This window comes from Callithrix jacchus, chromosome 8 (genome assembly GCF_049354715.1).
Source record: "Callithrix jacchus isolate 240 chromosome 8, calJac240_pri, whole genome shotgun sequence".
Lineage (NCBI taxonomy): Eukaryota > Metazoa > Chordata > Mammalia > Primates > Cebidae > Callithrix > Callithrix jacchus.
Window position 1 is genome coordinate 116,136,800 of NC_133509.1, and position 16,043 is coordinate 116,152,842.

The 16,043-nt window shown below is 33.5% G+C and overlaps 1 protein-coding gene across 4 annotated transcripts in view; it reads right to left on the bottom strand.

Moving 5' to 3' along the window:
• Positions 1 to 531: 531 nt before the first annotated feature.
• GTF2A1 (general transcription factor IIA subunit 1) overlaps positions 532 to 16,043 on the bottom strand; it is a 48,150-nt gene continuing 32,638 nt past the window's right edge. For all 4 annotated transcript variants that reach the window (XM_035261209.3, XM_035261207.3, XM_035261206.3 and 1 more), the window contains 2 exons: positions 10,646 to 10,735; positions 532 to 5,368 (listed from right to left, as the gene is read on the bottom strand). In XM_035261209.3, the coding sequence (XP_035117100.1) occupies positions 5,261 to 5,368; positions 10,646 to 10,735 (198 nt within the window). In that variant the 3' untranslated portion in view covers positions 532 to 5,260. The remainder of the gene's footprint in view (positions 5,369 to 10,645; positions 10,736 to 16,043) is intronic.

Genomic DNA, 16,043 nt, shown 5'->3' on the forward strand with positions numbered 1-16,043 from the left:
CTCCATTAATATTTGGAAAAGTCAATTTTTAAAATGATAGTATTATAGCTTTAGCTTTGAGAAAATTCAACTTGAGACATACAATTTAGGGTTTTTTTTTTTAGTGAGGGGAAGGGAAGCTTAAAAGCCCTCCCATTGTTTGATTATCCTTCTCCTATACTCCACACTCAATTTTCTTTCCTCTGGCACTTTCTGCTGTAGCCAGATGTATTGTTTCACCAACTTATCCTCCCAGGCTTGTTCAGTTGCAATGAACTCTTTCACCAGCTCTCAATTAGTTTTTGCTATTTTTGACCGTTAATTTTTTTTTCCAAGTCCTCGACTAATTTTAAATTATGCAAATAATGAAATTAAGCAAATAATTGTGACATGTGAGTGCTGACCCGCATACCAGACACCAACCTAAGAGCTCTACATGCATCACACCTCACTTCATCCTCAACATCTTGTCATTTTATAGATGGAGAAACTGAAGCCAAAAGCTTAAGCTTCATCAAAGTAGGAGCTTGAATTAAACTGCAATATACAAGATTTGCTGGCAATAAATAAGATATCTTTATTATCATTATGTTAATAGTTAAAATTTGCATGTTTTCTAGATAGTCTGTAACAAGATTAAAAAAATACAAAAAGGCGAGCTTCTTGATTCAGCTGAATTAACTACAAAATTAAAATACCTGCTATTTAATACCTTCTAAAATAACACAAAATATATTCAATATGCAATACAATCCTCAGTAATCCAATTCTCCTAATAAGCAATTATTTATAAGCTCTGAACTAAGAGGAAATGGTTTGACTAAACGGAGAAATAACAATGTTTTTATCCTAAGTAATCTATACTTTGGAGTAGAAATACTCATTTAATACAATGTTGGTTATTAATATTCCACAAGGAGTAATCTTTATTTTAAAAAACAATGTTATAATTATACCAATTTTTAGTTATTATTTGTTAGTGTGAATTTGCCCAACCTAAATTCCGGAGTGCCTGGAAAATACAACTTTTTTAAAGCTACTATTAATAATTTGTAACACAGTTTACTAATTCGAATTGACATCCCAACCTACTTATCTTTACGATACAGAATTTAATATCTTTTTGTTGTTGTTAAGTGGAATTCTCATTAACAATGTAAAGCATTTTCCTTTCTAAATTGTATTTTATTCAATTATCTGTAACAATGCTATATACTAGTAAGCAAAGCAAGCAACATTACTTTTTTTAAATAACATCTTTAATTAAAGTTTTTGCAAAGGTAGAATATTAAACTTAAAATAGGTCTTAGTACATCAAAATACTAAGTTCTCTAATTGTATTCCAAGATGGTCTTTAAAACATAATATCCCATATATCACAGAAGAGCAACCTTGATCTGCAATGAATTTTACAAACATAATAAATATATTTACGCCATTACACATAACAGTATGTACAACAGCAGTTGACAATAGTAGCTCAGAACAGCAAAAAGGATTAGCCCTGCCCCCCCCAACCCGCAAATCATAGCCCTGATGCAGACTGGACTGATTAAGGAACCTTGACTGAAAGAGTAGTTACTAATTCAATATGGTTCTTCCCTTAAAAGAGAAAACGTTTTCTTGTTCCTTAAAATAAACAAAAATGTTAGTTTGGTGTGTTCTTCATTAAACCACAGACGATGACAAAAGACAGAGTAAGGCAGGCTTAAAAAGGGAAGAATATAAACTTCATAATAATTTCATAGCATAATAAAGGACTAAAATGCAAAACTGTTTAACATAAACTCATGAGGAAACAAATAAAGCAACTATTTTTTTAACCAAAGAATTCAAAATCAAAATGTACAAAGATGGATCAATAAACTATTGCATTGCACAAAAGCTCAAAAGAAAAGTTCAAGATGAAATAATCTGAAAATACAGCTATTTTCTCAAGTGGAAGAAATGCTAAGTTATAAAGAGAACGCCCAAGAGGAAACTATGTCTGTTTTCCTATACAAGGCATATTTACCCTCTGATAATAATGGTGACATTATTGCTATGAGAATCAAACATTACTCTTAGAGGGAGACAACTCTTTTCATTCCTCCATAGAAGCCAGGAAAAAAAAAATCTTTGATTTTCATTATAGCAAAAGAAAATATTCATATAAAAGCTATATGTTATCTTATTTTCTAAAACCAGAATCTATTATGCTCATCAAGAACACAATTCAATTAGTACACACTGCTAAAGTCTTGATGTAATCTTAGAATAACATCAGAGTGGGTTTGCTTTTAAAAGAGGCAACAGTGTAAATGTGACATTATGATGGCATTTTAATTAACAGAAAGAAATGTGAACATTTAAAAAATACAAAAGCCTAATAAAAAGATCCCCCTCATATAACAGACATTTTACTCTAGAAATTAATTGCACATCAAAGAGTTGTTTTAGCCATATGTGGCACTCCACAGAAATTAAATATGCTCTCAGGCATTCAAATGGTCTGATTACCTAAATGACCACCAAGCAAGGGTTTGTATACGGAAAGGCACACCACATTTCCTTGTTTTCTCTTGTAATTTTGTGTAAATTTTCCTTAGCACTGTTGATTAATGTTTTTTGAGTAAAAGGTGCCATCACCATCTGTGCAAATCTAAACAAATCGTCTCCAGAAGCCAGTACTTATTTTCATACCAAGTCCAAACTAATTTCTGCCTTTAGATACACATGCTACTTTCATTGTAAAATTCTGAAAGTGGGAATCCCTTGCCTTTTTAAAGGAATGACATTTTAATGGAACTTAATATGAAATGATTCGTCAAATATAATGTTAAAAGCATGATTAAGAATTCAAGTACAGTAAAAGATAAGCAAGTGACATTCTTACAGCAAAAGCTACTATAATAAAACTAAAACATGCTATTTGATTAAAAAGGAACACGATGCAAATAATATATAAGAGCACAATTTGGTACACAATGTAGCTTGGACCAGCTTTCAGAATTTTCACAGGTAAAAGAAAAGCATCTGCCAAGTATACCATAATTAATATGCAATATACAGGTGCAAATACAAATGGTTATTTCCTGCTTCAAAAATAACAAAATAACCACTATGAAAGCAGTGGTTGTTCATGTTTGAAAAATAAAGTTATAAAAACAGGCTAGTATACAATGCTACTATGAGTATGAATGTTTGTCTACATAGAGGCCCCAAGACGAGCTGAGTATCATACAGTAATCCAACTTTCAGTAGCATAAAAACTACTAGATAGCCAAAGGGTTTCATTTAAGCAACACTGCAGCACTGCTGAATTTTTATAGGTAGTTCAGTCACCAACTTCTTGATTGAGTAAATACAAACCTACTAGCAACTGTATTGAAGAACAGTTGAACAACAGGATTTCTGTGATGTTACTCCCTCCCATTTCCTCTTCTCTCAGTCTTATATAACAATATATATTTTAAAACCTCTGTGTGCTTTGAGAGTCACAGAATAAACAAACTTCCCCTCAAAAAACTAAATTAATATAGTCAAAATAAAAACTATACTACCATTTATGATATCTAAATAAAATCTAACTACTAGCATGCTAGACACCACCATTTACATCAAAGTTTAGAACATAAGTTAAAGAGACCAAGGTGGTAAGCTGGGTGGGAAGTAGAAAAACAATTTTTGCCTTTTTTAAAGTTTAAAGACGTGTGTTAAAAAAGAAACACTATATAACAGCTCACAGTTTCTTCTTTGTTAATGTACTTTAAAAAGTGTCGATGGGTTACTTCTGAAAACACAAAGGCAAAAGGAAGACAAAAATTGAAGACTAAAAAAATATATCAATATACAAGTAATCTAAACACATGTAAATTTTGTCAAGATAAACCATGGAAAGTTGAATTCGTTATAAGAACACAATGGTGAAGACAAGCATTCCTGCAGTTCTCCCAGGCAGCGAATTCACACTGAACACAGTAGTGCCATATTGTTCTTCAGAGCCTCTTACAGAATACAGACCTACGCATTCTTAACATACATATTACATTTCTATTATTTTTAATATACAAGTCAAATTTCTATGCTTTCTTCCCAATGTGCAAACTGGAGCCAACGTCTTTATTTTCTCAATGGCCTGGAAGGGCCACCAGATAAAAGAGAGGTAACTTAAAGGCCCACCCACCTCTTCCCCCAAAATTTTCCCCTCAAATTACAAAGTTGATTTTAAAAACTTGTTGAATTAGAATAGATTTTTAAAATTATTTACTAGTAAACACAAGAAACTTTTATAATTACTAAATTGTTTAATAAAAATCCAGGTCCTCACCACCTGCCCTATACTTTCATCAATGCACAGACTGTTATCTGAATATTTAAAGACTAAACACATTTATAAGCACACACTTCAGCCCAACAGGAAAAGTCTACGTATATTCACGTGTATACAATTTCAGCTAGAATATACACTTGCAAAATAAAACTATATTCCTGAGGGGCTAGTCTGGGGTTTCTTTTTAAGGTGTGGCACTAAAACAAACAAATTTTTTTGTAAGGAAATTAAAGTTGTCATTTCAATTCCACTCAACTCAAACAAGATCCAAGTCTTTAATTACATTTAATAAATAGGAAAATCTAATTAAAATAAATATCCATTCCAGGGTCAAATTTTATCTCCAAACTATGATCGCTGATAATTTCCTTTAAATCTTAAATAGATGTTTCATAAAGCTGGAAAGGAAGAGGTATATATCACTGAGGGAGAATAGCAAGTAAAAATATTTAAGACCTATTATGAGAGTTTTAAATTGTTTTCTTATACAAGTGAATTAAAATTCAACATCATAATTCTTACCCTTTTGTAAAAAGCTCGCACACAACTTTTACCAAACATAACCACATACAATAAGCAATTTCAGTTCAATCTATCAAAAGGGAAGTTTCTTCAGTTCATTCCAACAAGTATCTTCTGACTGAACCCAAGTTGGAGGAAGGAATATAGACAAAGCTTTACATGCTAATTACTGGTGGCAGGTACCTGTATTTAAAATCAAAAATTATGGTTTTGCTACACAAAACCCCAACCCTCCCACCCAACAACCCCAGGTGCTACAGTTCCATGGCTTGCCAGTACGTAGTGTCTATGTTGTCAAGGTCTATCTTTGTTCCAGTAGCTTTGCTTCTACTGCAATTTTCTGACATGCAGAAATGAAGTTTTGGTTGGCATATGCCCAAGTTTCAAACTGTCCACTTTAAATTTTTTTAAAGTTTCTTTTATTTATAAAAGAAAAAAAGCAACTCTTCACCATTCTGCATCCCCAATGGCTTTGGAAAATATATAATCTCTTCCATTAAGATTCATAATGCCATCCTTGAGATGAAATTTCCATTTGTTTTTACTTCTGTGTATCTAAACAAAAACAAAATTAAAAGAATTAAGAGATACAATCAGAAAACAAGTAACAAAAAATCCATATACACCCACCACACACACCCACAAAACAGTATTTACAGTATTTTATTTGCAAATTGGTTTATTTTGTTTTTGTAAAGATAGGGTCTCCCTATGTTGTATAGGCTGAGCTCAAGCTCCTGGCCTCATGTGATCCTTCTGCCTCAGCCTCCCAAAGTGCTGGGATTACAGGTGTGAGCCATGGCACATGGCCTCAAAATTGGTTTCTTAATAAAGTTTGATTTCACCAAAAAACACCCCACAAAAAATTCACTCATTAGGTGGGTTTAAAATAAATAAATAAATTTATCTGTAATTAGTACTATTTCATAGCTGTCAGTACTTGTGTTCATTAAAGTAGTGAAAAAAAATATTTCTTTACAAAATGTCTTATCCTTCTATCAGGTCTGCATATGTATTTTCAAAGTCTACCTCAAAAAGACTGTATCCTCCACAAAGCCTTCCCAAATCTTACCAGCTAAAACTATTATTTTCCAATGGTACTCTCACTGACATTTTTTACATTATTTGTAGGCATTACAATTATGGACTCATTTCTTCTACCAAAATAAAACTCTTTATAGTGTTCTCAAGCCCTAACATGGAACCTTATACATAGCAGTATTTTAAAAATACATCTAAAGGATGCTGATCATCCAGTCACTTACAGGAGATTTAAAAAACTACGTACATCCACAGTTAAACAAAAAGAGCTGAAGGGCAGGCTCTGGGAACTCCCATCTTTGCATTCACTTATAGTCCTTAGTTGTTTGTAATTCCATGGATTTGGTGAGGGAGAGGAATTGTAAAACTTAAGGAACTGAAGTGACCTTTCTTCCTTTTCCCAGTAATTCGCACTAATTATTTAATGTTCAGTTCAAGTTCCACATCTTCTGCAAAGAATGCCCCATGGTTCTCCCTATTCTATGATTTAAAGGTACCTAAAAAAAAAAAAATCAACTAGTTCAGCCTTTCATTTTCAGAAGAAGAAATGACAGCTTGGATAGGGTTCAATGGTTTGAACAAGGGTATATTGGTACTAAGTGATAATCATGATTTTTAAGTGTTGGTCCAATATTCCTTTTACTAAATCAGTCTGTTTCATATAATAATGCAGAAATGCTCAACAGGTGTAGATTTTATTTTTTTAAGAGAGTCTCACTCCATTGCCCAGGCTGGAGTGCAATGGCATGATCTCAGCTCATTGCAACCCACAGGTTCAAGCAATTCTCCTGCCTCAGCCTCCTGAGTAGATGGGATTACAGGTACCCACCATCATACCTGGCTAATTTTTGTATTTTTATGGAGATGGGTTTCACCAGGTTGGCCAGGCTGGTCGTGAAGTCCTGACCTCAGGTGATCTGCCCAACTCAACCTCCCAAAGTGCTGGGATTACAGGCGTGAGCCACCAGGCCAGTCCAGGTACAGATATTTTCTGAGATCTCATTACCAAAATTCCATGGCCTAACCTCCCAGTGCAAACATTCTTCATGACATATTCCTAGCAAATGGTTGTGCGGTGTCTGCTTGCATACAATTAGAAATAGTGAGCAAATAATTTCAAATTGTTATTCCTTTGGGGAACAGCTCTATTGTAAAAATCTTTCAGTTACCCTTACTGAAATCTGCTTCTCCAAATTCCATTCATTGATCCTAGCTCTGCCTTTTCAGACTTCAAACACACACACACACACACACACACACACACACACAAATCACTCAACCTTCATTTTATTTGAAAACCACTCTCATGCTCTTCTAAATTCAAACTTTTCATACTTATTAATGCAAAACAAAACACAAGTTAAAACAACAGGTAGGGCAAGGAATGTTGGATTAAGAGCTAATTATATCTCTGGTCTAAATACAGTAAGTAAATGCTAAATGTAGCATCTTAAGATTAATGACTCGAATGTCTATCAAGCATACCAGACTTGGCATGTTCTACACCAAACTGATGTCTTCTCCCAAACCAGCTCCACATGCAGCTTTTTTTCCCCATCTGAATTGATCATATCACCATTCTTTCAGAATCCTCATCAAAAAATCTTGTGAGTCATTCTTGATTCCTTTTTCTTTTCTACTACACATACATCTCAGAATCAGGAAATCCTGTTGAGACTCTTCCTTCAAAACAAATCCAAGATCCAACTACTTCTCACCAACTTTAATACCATCACCAAAGGCTGAGTCACCATTATCTCCCATGTGAATTATTATAATATCCCCCTAAATAGTATGCTTGTTTCAGCAACCTTTGCTTCATCCTTACATTCTGCTCTCTACAACGAAAGAAAAGTAATCCTTTCAAAATTTAAATCAGATCATACCATTTGTCTCACTGAAACCTTCCAATAACTTTCTGACTCACTTAGAGTAAGAGCCATGTCCTTATATAATCCACACCATCGGCCTTCCCTTACCTCTCTATCTACTACTGTACTCTCCCCTTCCCTCATTCCAGTCCAGCCACACAGGCCTCCTCACACTATTCCTCACATAAACAGACTCTGCCACCAGATGACAGGGCTAACTCTCTCCAAGAGAGTTAGCAGGGAGAAGTATGTATATAGGGAGACGTATATAAACAGGGAGAAGTATATATAGAGGGAGAAGTATATAAAACTGAAACCAAACCTGTCCTCTTTCCCTGCTCTTTATTCTTCCATACCGATTATCAGCTTCTAACATAATATACTTATCTTTTATTATGTTTTAAATAAATAAATAAATCACAATTTATTATGTTTTAGCATCTATCTCCCCTGACTGAAGTAGTTTCCTAATGGCTGGGACTGTTCTGTTTTGATCACTAGTATATCTCAAGCTCCAAGAATTAGTGCCAAGGGACATCATAGACACTCAGTAAGTATTTGTTGCATGAAAAGACCACTGTCTCCCCTTTCCTTTGATTTCCTATAAAGTATTATTTATCCTACAAATGTGTACACAAATGTATTTCCAGCATGAACCAAGTGACTGCAATCAGAAAGACACTGGGCTTAGCTAGACAAAAACAAGTGATAAGTAGCCAGGAAACAGGGATTCCACAGACACAAGTAAAGAACCTGACTGCATTCTGTCATAGGACAGCACAATTTACAAAAAATAAATGTAGGAAAGTTTCATGGGCCAATTAATCCACACAATCAACACTGAAGTCATACCGAGTAATAAATGGTAAATATTTTTATATTAATAGAAGTACACAGTCACAACTTAAAAAGCAATTCATTTACTGGCCCTAACCCCTTAATGAAGGAATGTTCTCAAAGCCAGGAGAAAGTCCTCTTAAATTTCCTAATTAGAAATGAAAGATTACCTATATCTGATGCTATTTTCACCAAATGCTGTATCAGCCCTTATCTACCCACTCGTAAGCAAGAACTCTGCCATATTAGCATTTAACTAAGATTTTGATTTGACTGGCAATACAAACTTTATTAGTCCTTCTATAATCTCTTCTAAAATTGACTCATTGTTGACATTCTACAGTTTAGGCTTTAAAACTACATTCCTAAAATTCGAGGTGGCTCAAACAATATCCAACTTCATTTTATGCAGTCATAGAACACTGCTGTTCTTTTCTATTGGCTAATGACATCAAGCCATCACCCTCCTACAATCTTTAAAGCAACTCACTTGATTCTTAAAATTAGACCTCTGCAAATTTTATAATTATTTACCATTCAGCACACTATTTAGAGCTATTTTCCACTTACTAATTTAAAACACTGAAGTAATGTCTCTGGGAGCAAAACAAACCAATTTTAACATTTAAAATATTATGAGTACAGTTTATGCCAAAGGAGAATACAACCATTCTCTTAAAGCAGAAAGACACTTAGAAGTATATTCTTCAGTCAGGCTAAAACAAAGGTCCTCTCTTGCCTGATAAATCTGACATCTCAATATAAACTTCTGTTCTGGATAATCTGGTTGCAAGGAGATCCCTTGAGACTTCCTAACAATAAGGATTTATTGGTATCTTTTGTTTTAACCTCATACTCTTGCTCTATGTGTATCTAACAGGAAGCCACATTTGTTATAATGCACATGGTATATGGTATTAAGAACAGTCTCTCAGAAGTCATAATGCACAAAAACAAATGCTGTGAAAGTCTCAATGACCTTACTGACTTTATTCTATAACTTCACTGGTATAAAACTGTCCTAACTCCACTTTTTTATTAGCAAATAAGATCCACAGTATTGGCATTCTCCCTATAGATCTGTTTGCAGTAAGCACAGCTACTTATCACATTCATTTCTAAAAAAGCCACAGAGTTAAGATTTTCTTCATCTATAAAGGAAACTTTATGCAGGGCACAAATTTTATATGTTTATAACTACATCTCCAGTGCCTAGAAAATAGTGTCTGGTGCATTTCCGCACTCTATAAATGTTTGTTGAATAAATAAGCTTCTGTTAGAATTTTCAGCATTTGGTAAAGACCACTACTAAAATTATAAATGCAATGTAATATGTGCATGTATTATAAGCTTAATGATTGTGGTAAAACCAAACTGTATTCCAATTTAAATGTCTGAAAAACCAAAATCTCAAAAAATAATACAAATAAATATAACAAAAATAATTGGAAAGAAGCACCCTGTTTAGGAATTAAGAATAAAAAAAATCAATAGCTAGTTTTCACAGTATCTGGTTTATTTTTTATTTTTCTTTTCTTTTTTTTCTTTTTATTTGTTTCAGTATCTGGTTTAAAAATTCCTTAATGTTAGCAAAATACAGCAAAGTTAAATAATATTTTAAGTAATTTTCAGTAAAAACTTATCTGTTTGTTTTTAGTACTGTTCATTGCCTTAGTTTTCTCCTTAGTAATAAAAATAGTTAGAGATTCAACTGAATCCTTCTAGTTTTGAGACAGCTGAGGCTAAACAGAAAACAGAATTATCTCATTGAGTTAGCCATTAACATAAAGGACAACCTCAAAGTGGCTGTTTACTCTGCTTACAAGTTGAAAGTCTAAATGGAAAAAAAGATCATAGCTCTTTTCATTTCATTCATAACTTATTTTTCAAATGTAGAGCTAACAAATTAATCTTTCATTCTACTAAAATAATCCACATAACTATAACAGTGTTTTTATACTGTTCATGATGAATTTAAGAGGCATGAATCAGCTGCCCAAATGTCTCAATAAGGCAGAGAGAATTATGTAGGAAAGAAATTACAACACAAATAACGTGAGCAATCTGAAGATAACATCCTTACCTTATCATATTGGCATACGACGACATTTTCTGTGTCAAAAAGTTCCTGTCCTTCCTCATCACTCACATCATCTTCACTATTAAGGGGCTCCTACAAATAAAAGGAGAGTTTGTGTATTACTATTAGAAAGCCTAATATTCACTGAAAAGAAATATAATAACCTTGATGTTCTTTGAGAACCAAATGCCAAATGCATCTATGTATGCCATGAATATAATACTCAAATCAGCTGTTAACAGTTTGCCAGTATTACTTAAATGTAAGAAATTAAATATAATCAAAATAGTTAAGCTATATAGCTTGTAAATCTGAAAAGATGGTTTTTTTTAATTCTTTAAAAACAATACAAGATAATTCTCCATAATAACTGTTTAAGATGCCTAGAAGAGGACCTAATATGAAGGTTTAAAAGAGCTAATAGCACTATGTACTACGAACAATAGAAAACGAAAAACAGTGGAAAAGTTAGAGGAGAAAAGAAGGGCAATCCAATAGGCTACCAGTTTGCCCTACTGTCTACATTAAAGAATTTGAACTCTGAATACAAATCAGCATGTTTAACATTATGATGGTTATGGTGGAGGCATGAAGCAGAATTAAGATTCAGACTTTTTATTTTTTTCTTAAAGGCAGGGAGTAGGAAATTAAAGAGAATTAAGGGCCAAGATAAAACATAACTAGAGCATAAAATAACCAAACATGTTAAACTTTGCCCCAACTGTGAAATAAAAGATGTAACTGAGATTTCTAATAAAGAGCGAAAGAGAAGACAAAAGTAGAGAGAACAATAATCAAGATGGTATGAAAAGGCATAGTGGCTCATGCTTGTAATTCTAGCACTTTGGGAGGCCTGGACGGGACAATCACTTCAGGCCAGGAGTTTGAGACCAGCCGGGAAAATATAGTGAGATGCCATCTCTACAAAAAATTTAAAAATTAGCAAGATATGGTGGCATATGCATATAATCCCACCTACTTAGGAGGATGAGGTAGGAGGATTACTTGACCCCAGGTGGTCAAAGCTATAATGAGCCTTGATCACACCACTGCACTCCAGCCTGGACAATAACCTGAGACTCTTATCTCAAAAAAAAAAAAAAGATTATATCTAGGCCTATGCCTACTTACACACAGGTGTGTATGTATACATATTCTTTAAGTTAAAATAGGTATCATCAATGTAAAGTGAAAAAAATTTTGAGGTAAACTTCATGTAACATAAAATTCAACATTTTAACATTTGTAAATGTACAATTCAGGTGCAATGAACACTTATAATGTGTATAAATCTTCACCACTACCTAATTCCAGAACATTTCATCACTCTTTCCCATTAAGGTGTCACTCCCCATTCTCCCTGTCCCCTGGCAATCAATAGTCTGCTGTCTGTATGGATTTGCCTATACTGGATATTTCATATAAATGGAATCATATATGTAGCCTTGTGCGGCTGATGTCTTTCACTCAGCTGTTTTCAAGGTTCATCCATGTTGTAGCACATATGAATACTTCCTTTTTATGGCTAAATAATATTCCACTGTTATCAGTGCATTTATCAGCTGATGAACATGTGGGTTGTTAATACCATTTTGGATATCATAAATAGGGCTGCTATGAACAATCACATATAGGTTTTTGTTAAAAAAACATGTTTTCAGTTCTCTTGTGTATATACTTAATTAAGAGTAGAACTGCTGGGTCATATGGATAATTCTATACTTAATTTTTGAGGACCATCAAACTGTTTTCCACAGCAGCTGTACCATTTTACATTTCTATCAACAATGCACAAGGGTTCCAATTTCTCCAAATCCTCACCAGCATTTATTTTTTGAGTACAGGTCTCCTAGTAGATGTGAAGTGGTTATCTCACTGTGGTTTTCATTTGATGCTAAGCATCTTTTCAGATGCCTGTTGGCTATTTGTGTATCTCCTTTGGAGAAATGTCTACTCAAGTCCTTTGCCAGCTTTTAAATTGGGCTTTTTGTTGTTACGCTGTTTAAGAGTTCTTTATATATTCTGGATAATAGATCCTTATAAAATACATGATTTGCAAACATTTGCTTCCAGCTACTCAGGACGCTGGGAGAAGGATCGCTGCAGCCCGGGAGGTCAAGATGCTGAGGCTGCAGTAAGCCATGATCATGCCACTGCACTCCAGCCTGGGCAACAGAGATTCTGCCTCAAAAAACAAAAACAAAAAATATCTTTTTAATCTACAAAGTCCACTTTTTCTTTGATTGCTTGTACTCTGGAATGTCATGTCCAAGAAACTGTTGCCAAAACTATGAAGCTTTACCCCTATGTTTTCTTCTAAGAGTTTTACAGTTTTGCTCCGAGATGTGTAGGTCTCTAATCCACTTTCAGTTGATTTTTGTATATGGTATGTCGTAGGGGTCCAACTTAACTCTTTTGCATGTGGATATTCAATTATCCAAGCATCATTTGTTGAAGACTATTCTGTCCCTACTGAACAATCTTGGCTTACATAAAAGTTTTACAAAAAAAAAAAAATATATATATATATATAACATAAATAGCAATATAAAATGATAAACCTAAAGCTTACAGATCCAAAACGTTTGAAAAGTAAAAGAATGAAAAAAGCTGTACCAGGCAAATTCTAACCACAACAAAGCTGGCACACCTCTATTAGTTTCACACAAACACTCTTTACGGTTAAAAAAAAATTACTAGCAATAAAGCAAGACATTATATGATCATAAATGGTTCAATGACCTGAGAAAAAAACAATGAATGTTAAACTTACATGCACCCATTTTGAGGCTCAAACTATAAAAAGAAAAATAGCATAAGAACAAAAGAAACATATGAACTACCATAGTAGGAGATATGAACATATCTCATTCAGTAGTAAAAAATGGATCAAGCACACAAAAAATATCAAAGATACATAAAGAGCATCTGAGCAAACCTATTGACAATGTAAATCTAACAAACACATACAAGTACCAAACAAGTGCAGAAAAGAAAATTCTTTTCAAAGCATACACAAAAACTGACCAAATCAAGCAAGTCTCAAGCAATTTCCAAGGATTCATGGATCAAACAGATCATGTTCTTTACAAACAAAACAGTTAAGTCATAATAGAAATTAATAGAACAGGAAAAAACACACTAGAGAGAATAAAGCTAAAAGTTTACTCTTTGAAAAGAACACACCCCTGGCAAGATTGAACAAGAAAAAAAGAAACAGATGGCACAATAATTATATTAGGAATGAAGAAAAAGGGAAATGACAACAAATTATTCTGGCATCAAAAAGATAATATCATGATTAACTTTATGTTAATCAACTTGAAAATTTAGATAAATATATAGAGTCCTAGAAAAATGTGACTTATCAAAACTGTTTCAAACAGAAACAAAATACTTGAAGGGCATAAGATTACTAGACCCAGGTATCTGTAGTTGCATGTTTTAACAATATCAACAAAAAATTAAATACAGTCTTTAAAAAAAAAAGCTCAAAATAGAGAAAACATATCCCCAAATTCATTTTATAAAGCTACCATAACCTGACAACCTGGTAAGAAGAGTACGAGAACAGAAAATCAAAGACAGTATCTATCACTCAGGAATATCTACGAAAAAGCCCTGAACAAAGTGAATTCAGTAATTTATAAAAAGAGAAATATAAAATGGTCAAGTTGTGCTATCCCAGGAATACAATATTGGTTTACAAATAGAAAATCCACTAATGAAACTCATTATAAATAATATTACATTAAGAAATTGTATAATCAATCACTGCAGAAAAAGTGTTGAATTAAATGCGACATTAGCTTACAGTTTAAAATACAAAGAAATGCAAAGAAGGAAATTTACTTAATCTGGCAAAGATATGCATTTAAAAAAAAAAAACCCCACAACAAACATTAGACTTAACTGTGAAGCATGGAAAAGATTATTGTTCAGTTTAAGAATAAGAGAAGGGTACCTGCTATACCATTTCTTATCAATATTGTTCTGGAAGGCTTAGTCAACAAGCCATTAAAAAAACTGCCATTCTTCATGTAAGATGTTAATATCTACATAGAAGACAACAAAAGAATCTACAGATACATTATGAGGACTAACAAAAGACATTAGGAAGGTGACTGGTTCAAGGATGAATATTAAAAGCTCTCAGGCCAGGCGTGGTGGCTCAAGTCTGTAATCCCAGCACTTTGGGAGGCCGAGGCGGGTGGATCACGAGGTCAAGAGATCAAGATCATCCTGGTCAACATACTGAAACCCCGTCTCTACTAAAAATACAAAAAATTAGCTGGGCATGGTGGTGCGTGCCTGTAATCCCAGCTACTCAGGAGGCTGAAGCAGGAGAATTGTCTGAACCCAGGAGGCGGAGGTTGCAGTGAGCTGAGATCGCGCCATTGCACTCCAGCCTGGGTAACAAGAGCGAAACTCCGTCTCAAAAAAAATAAATAAATAAAATAAAAGCTCTCTACATTTCCATACTACCAATAAACAAGTGGAAAATATAATAAAAACATGTTACTTAGAGTAGCATTGAAACTATAAAGAATTTAGCAGCGGAGAATGGACAGACCTGAATAAACACTTCCATACAATAAAACACAAATATCAAATAAATACACAAAAAGAGCCTTTACTCCTTAGTAAGTGAGGAAATGCAAACTAAAACCAAAATGAAATACTATTTTCTACCTACCAGACCATAAAAATTAGGAATCCTGACACTATCAGGTATTGATAAGGATGTATGGACATCTGCACAATTATGTAATGAATGACAGAAATGATTTGGGATTTTATTGTAAAGTTGCAGATGTGCATGCCTTGGGAGCCAGAAGTTCACTATTTAGGTATAAAATTTAGAGAACCTCTTGCAGAAGACATACACTACAGTATTTTATAACTGTTTGTAACAGTAACCAATTAGAAACAATCCTGACGTCCACTGGATTAGAAACACTGACAAATAAAATTATGGTATATTCTTCAATGAAAATAATTATAGCTACGTGCAACAACTTGGATAAACCTCAGGAATATCATTTTGAGGGAAAAAAAAAACACTTGCAGAAGAATACATAATTACTTCATTTACGCTTTAAACATGCAAAACTAAATATGCTATTTAGGAACATAACTATATATGGTAAAATTAAAAAGCAATTAATGATCAATACAAAATGTATGAGCAAAGGTACTTTGATAGCCTAGGAAAGAAGATGGGATTAGGGAGAGGCACCTAAAGCACGTTAAATAAAAGCAGATTTTATTTTAACTAGATGGTGGGTACCAGGATTATTTATATCTTGAAATACTTCTACTAATTTGAGTCTACCGAATATTCAATATTCAATAATAAACTTTTTTTTTTAAGTTACTTAGATAATTTAGAACTTGTACT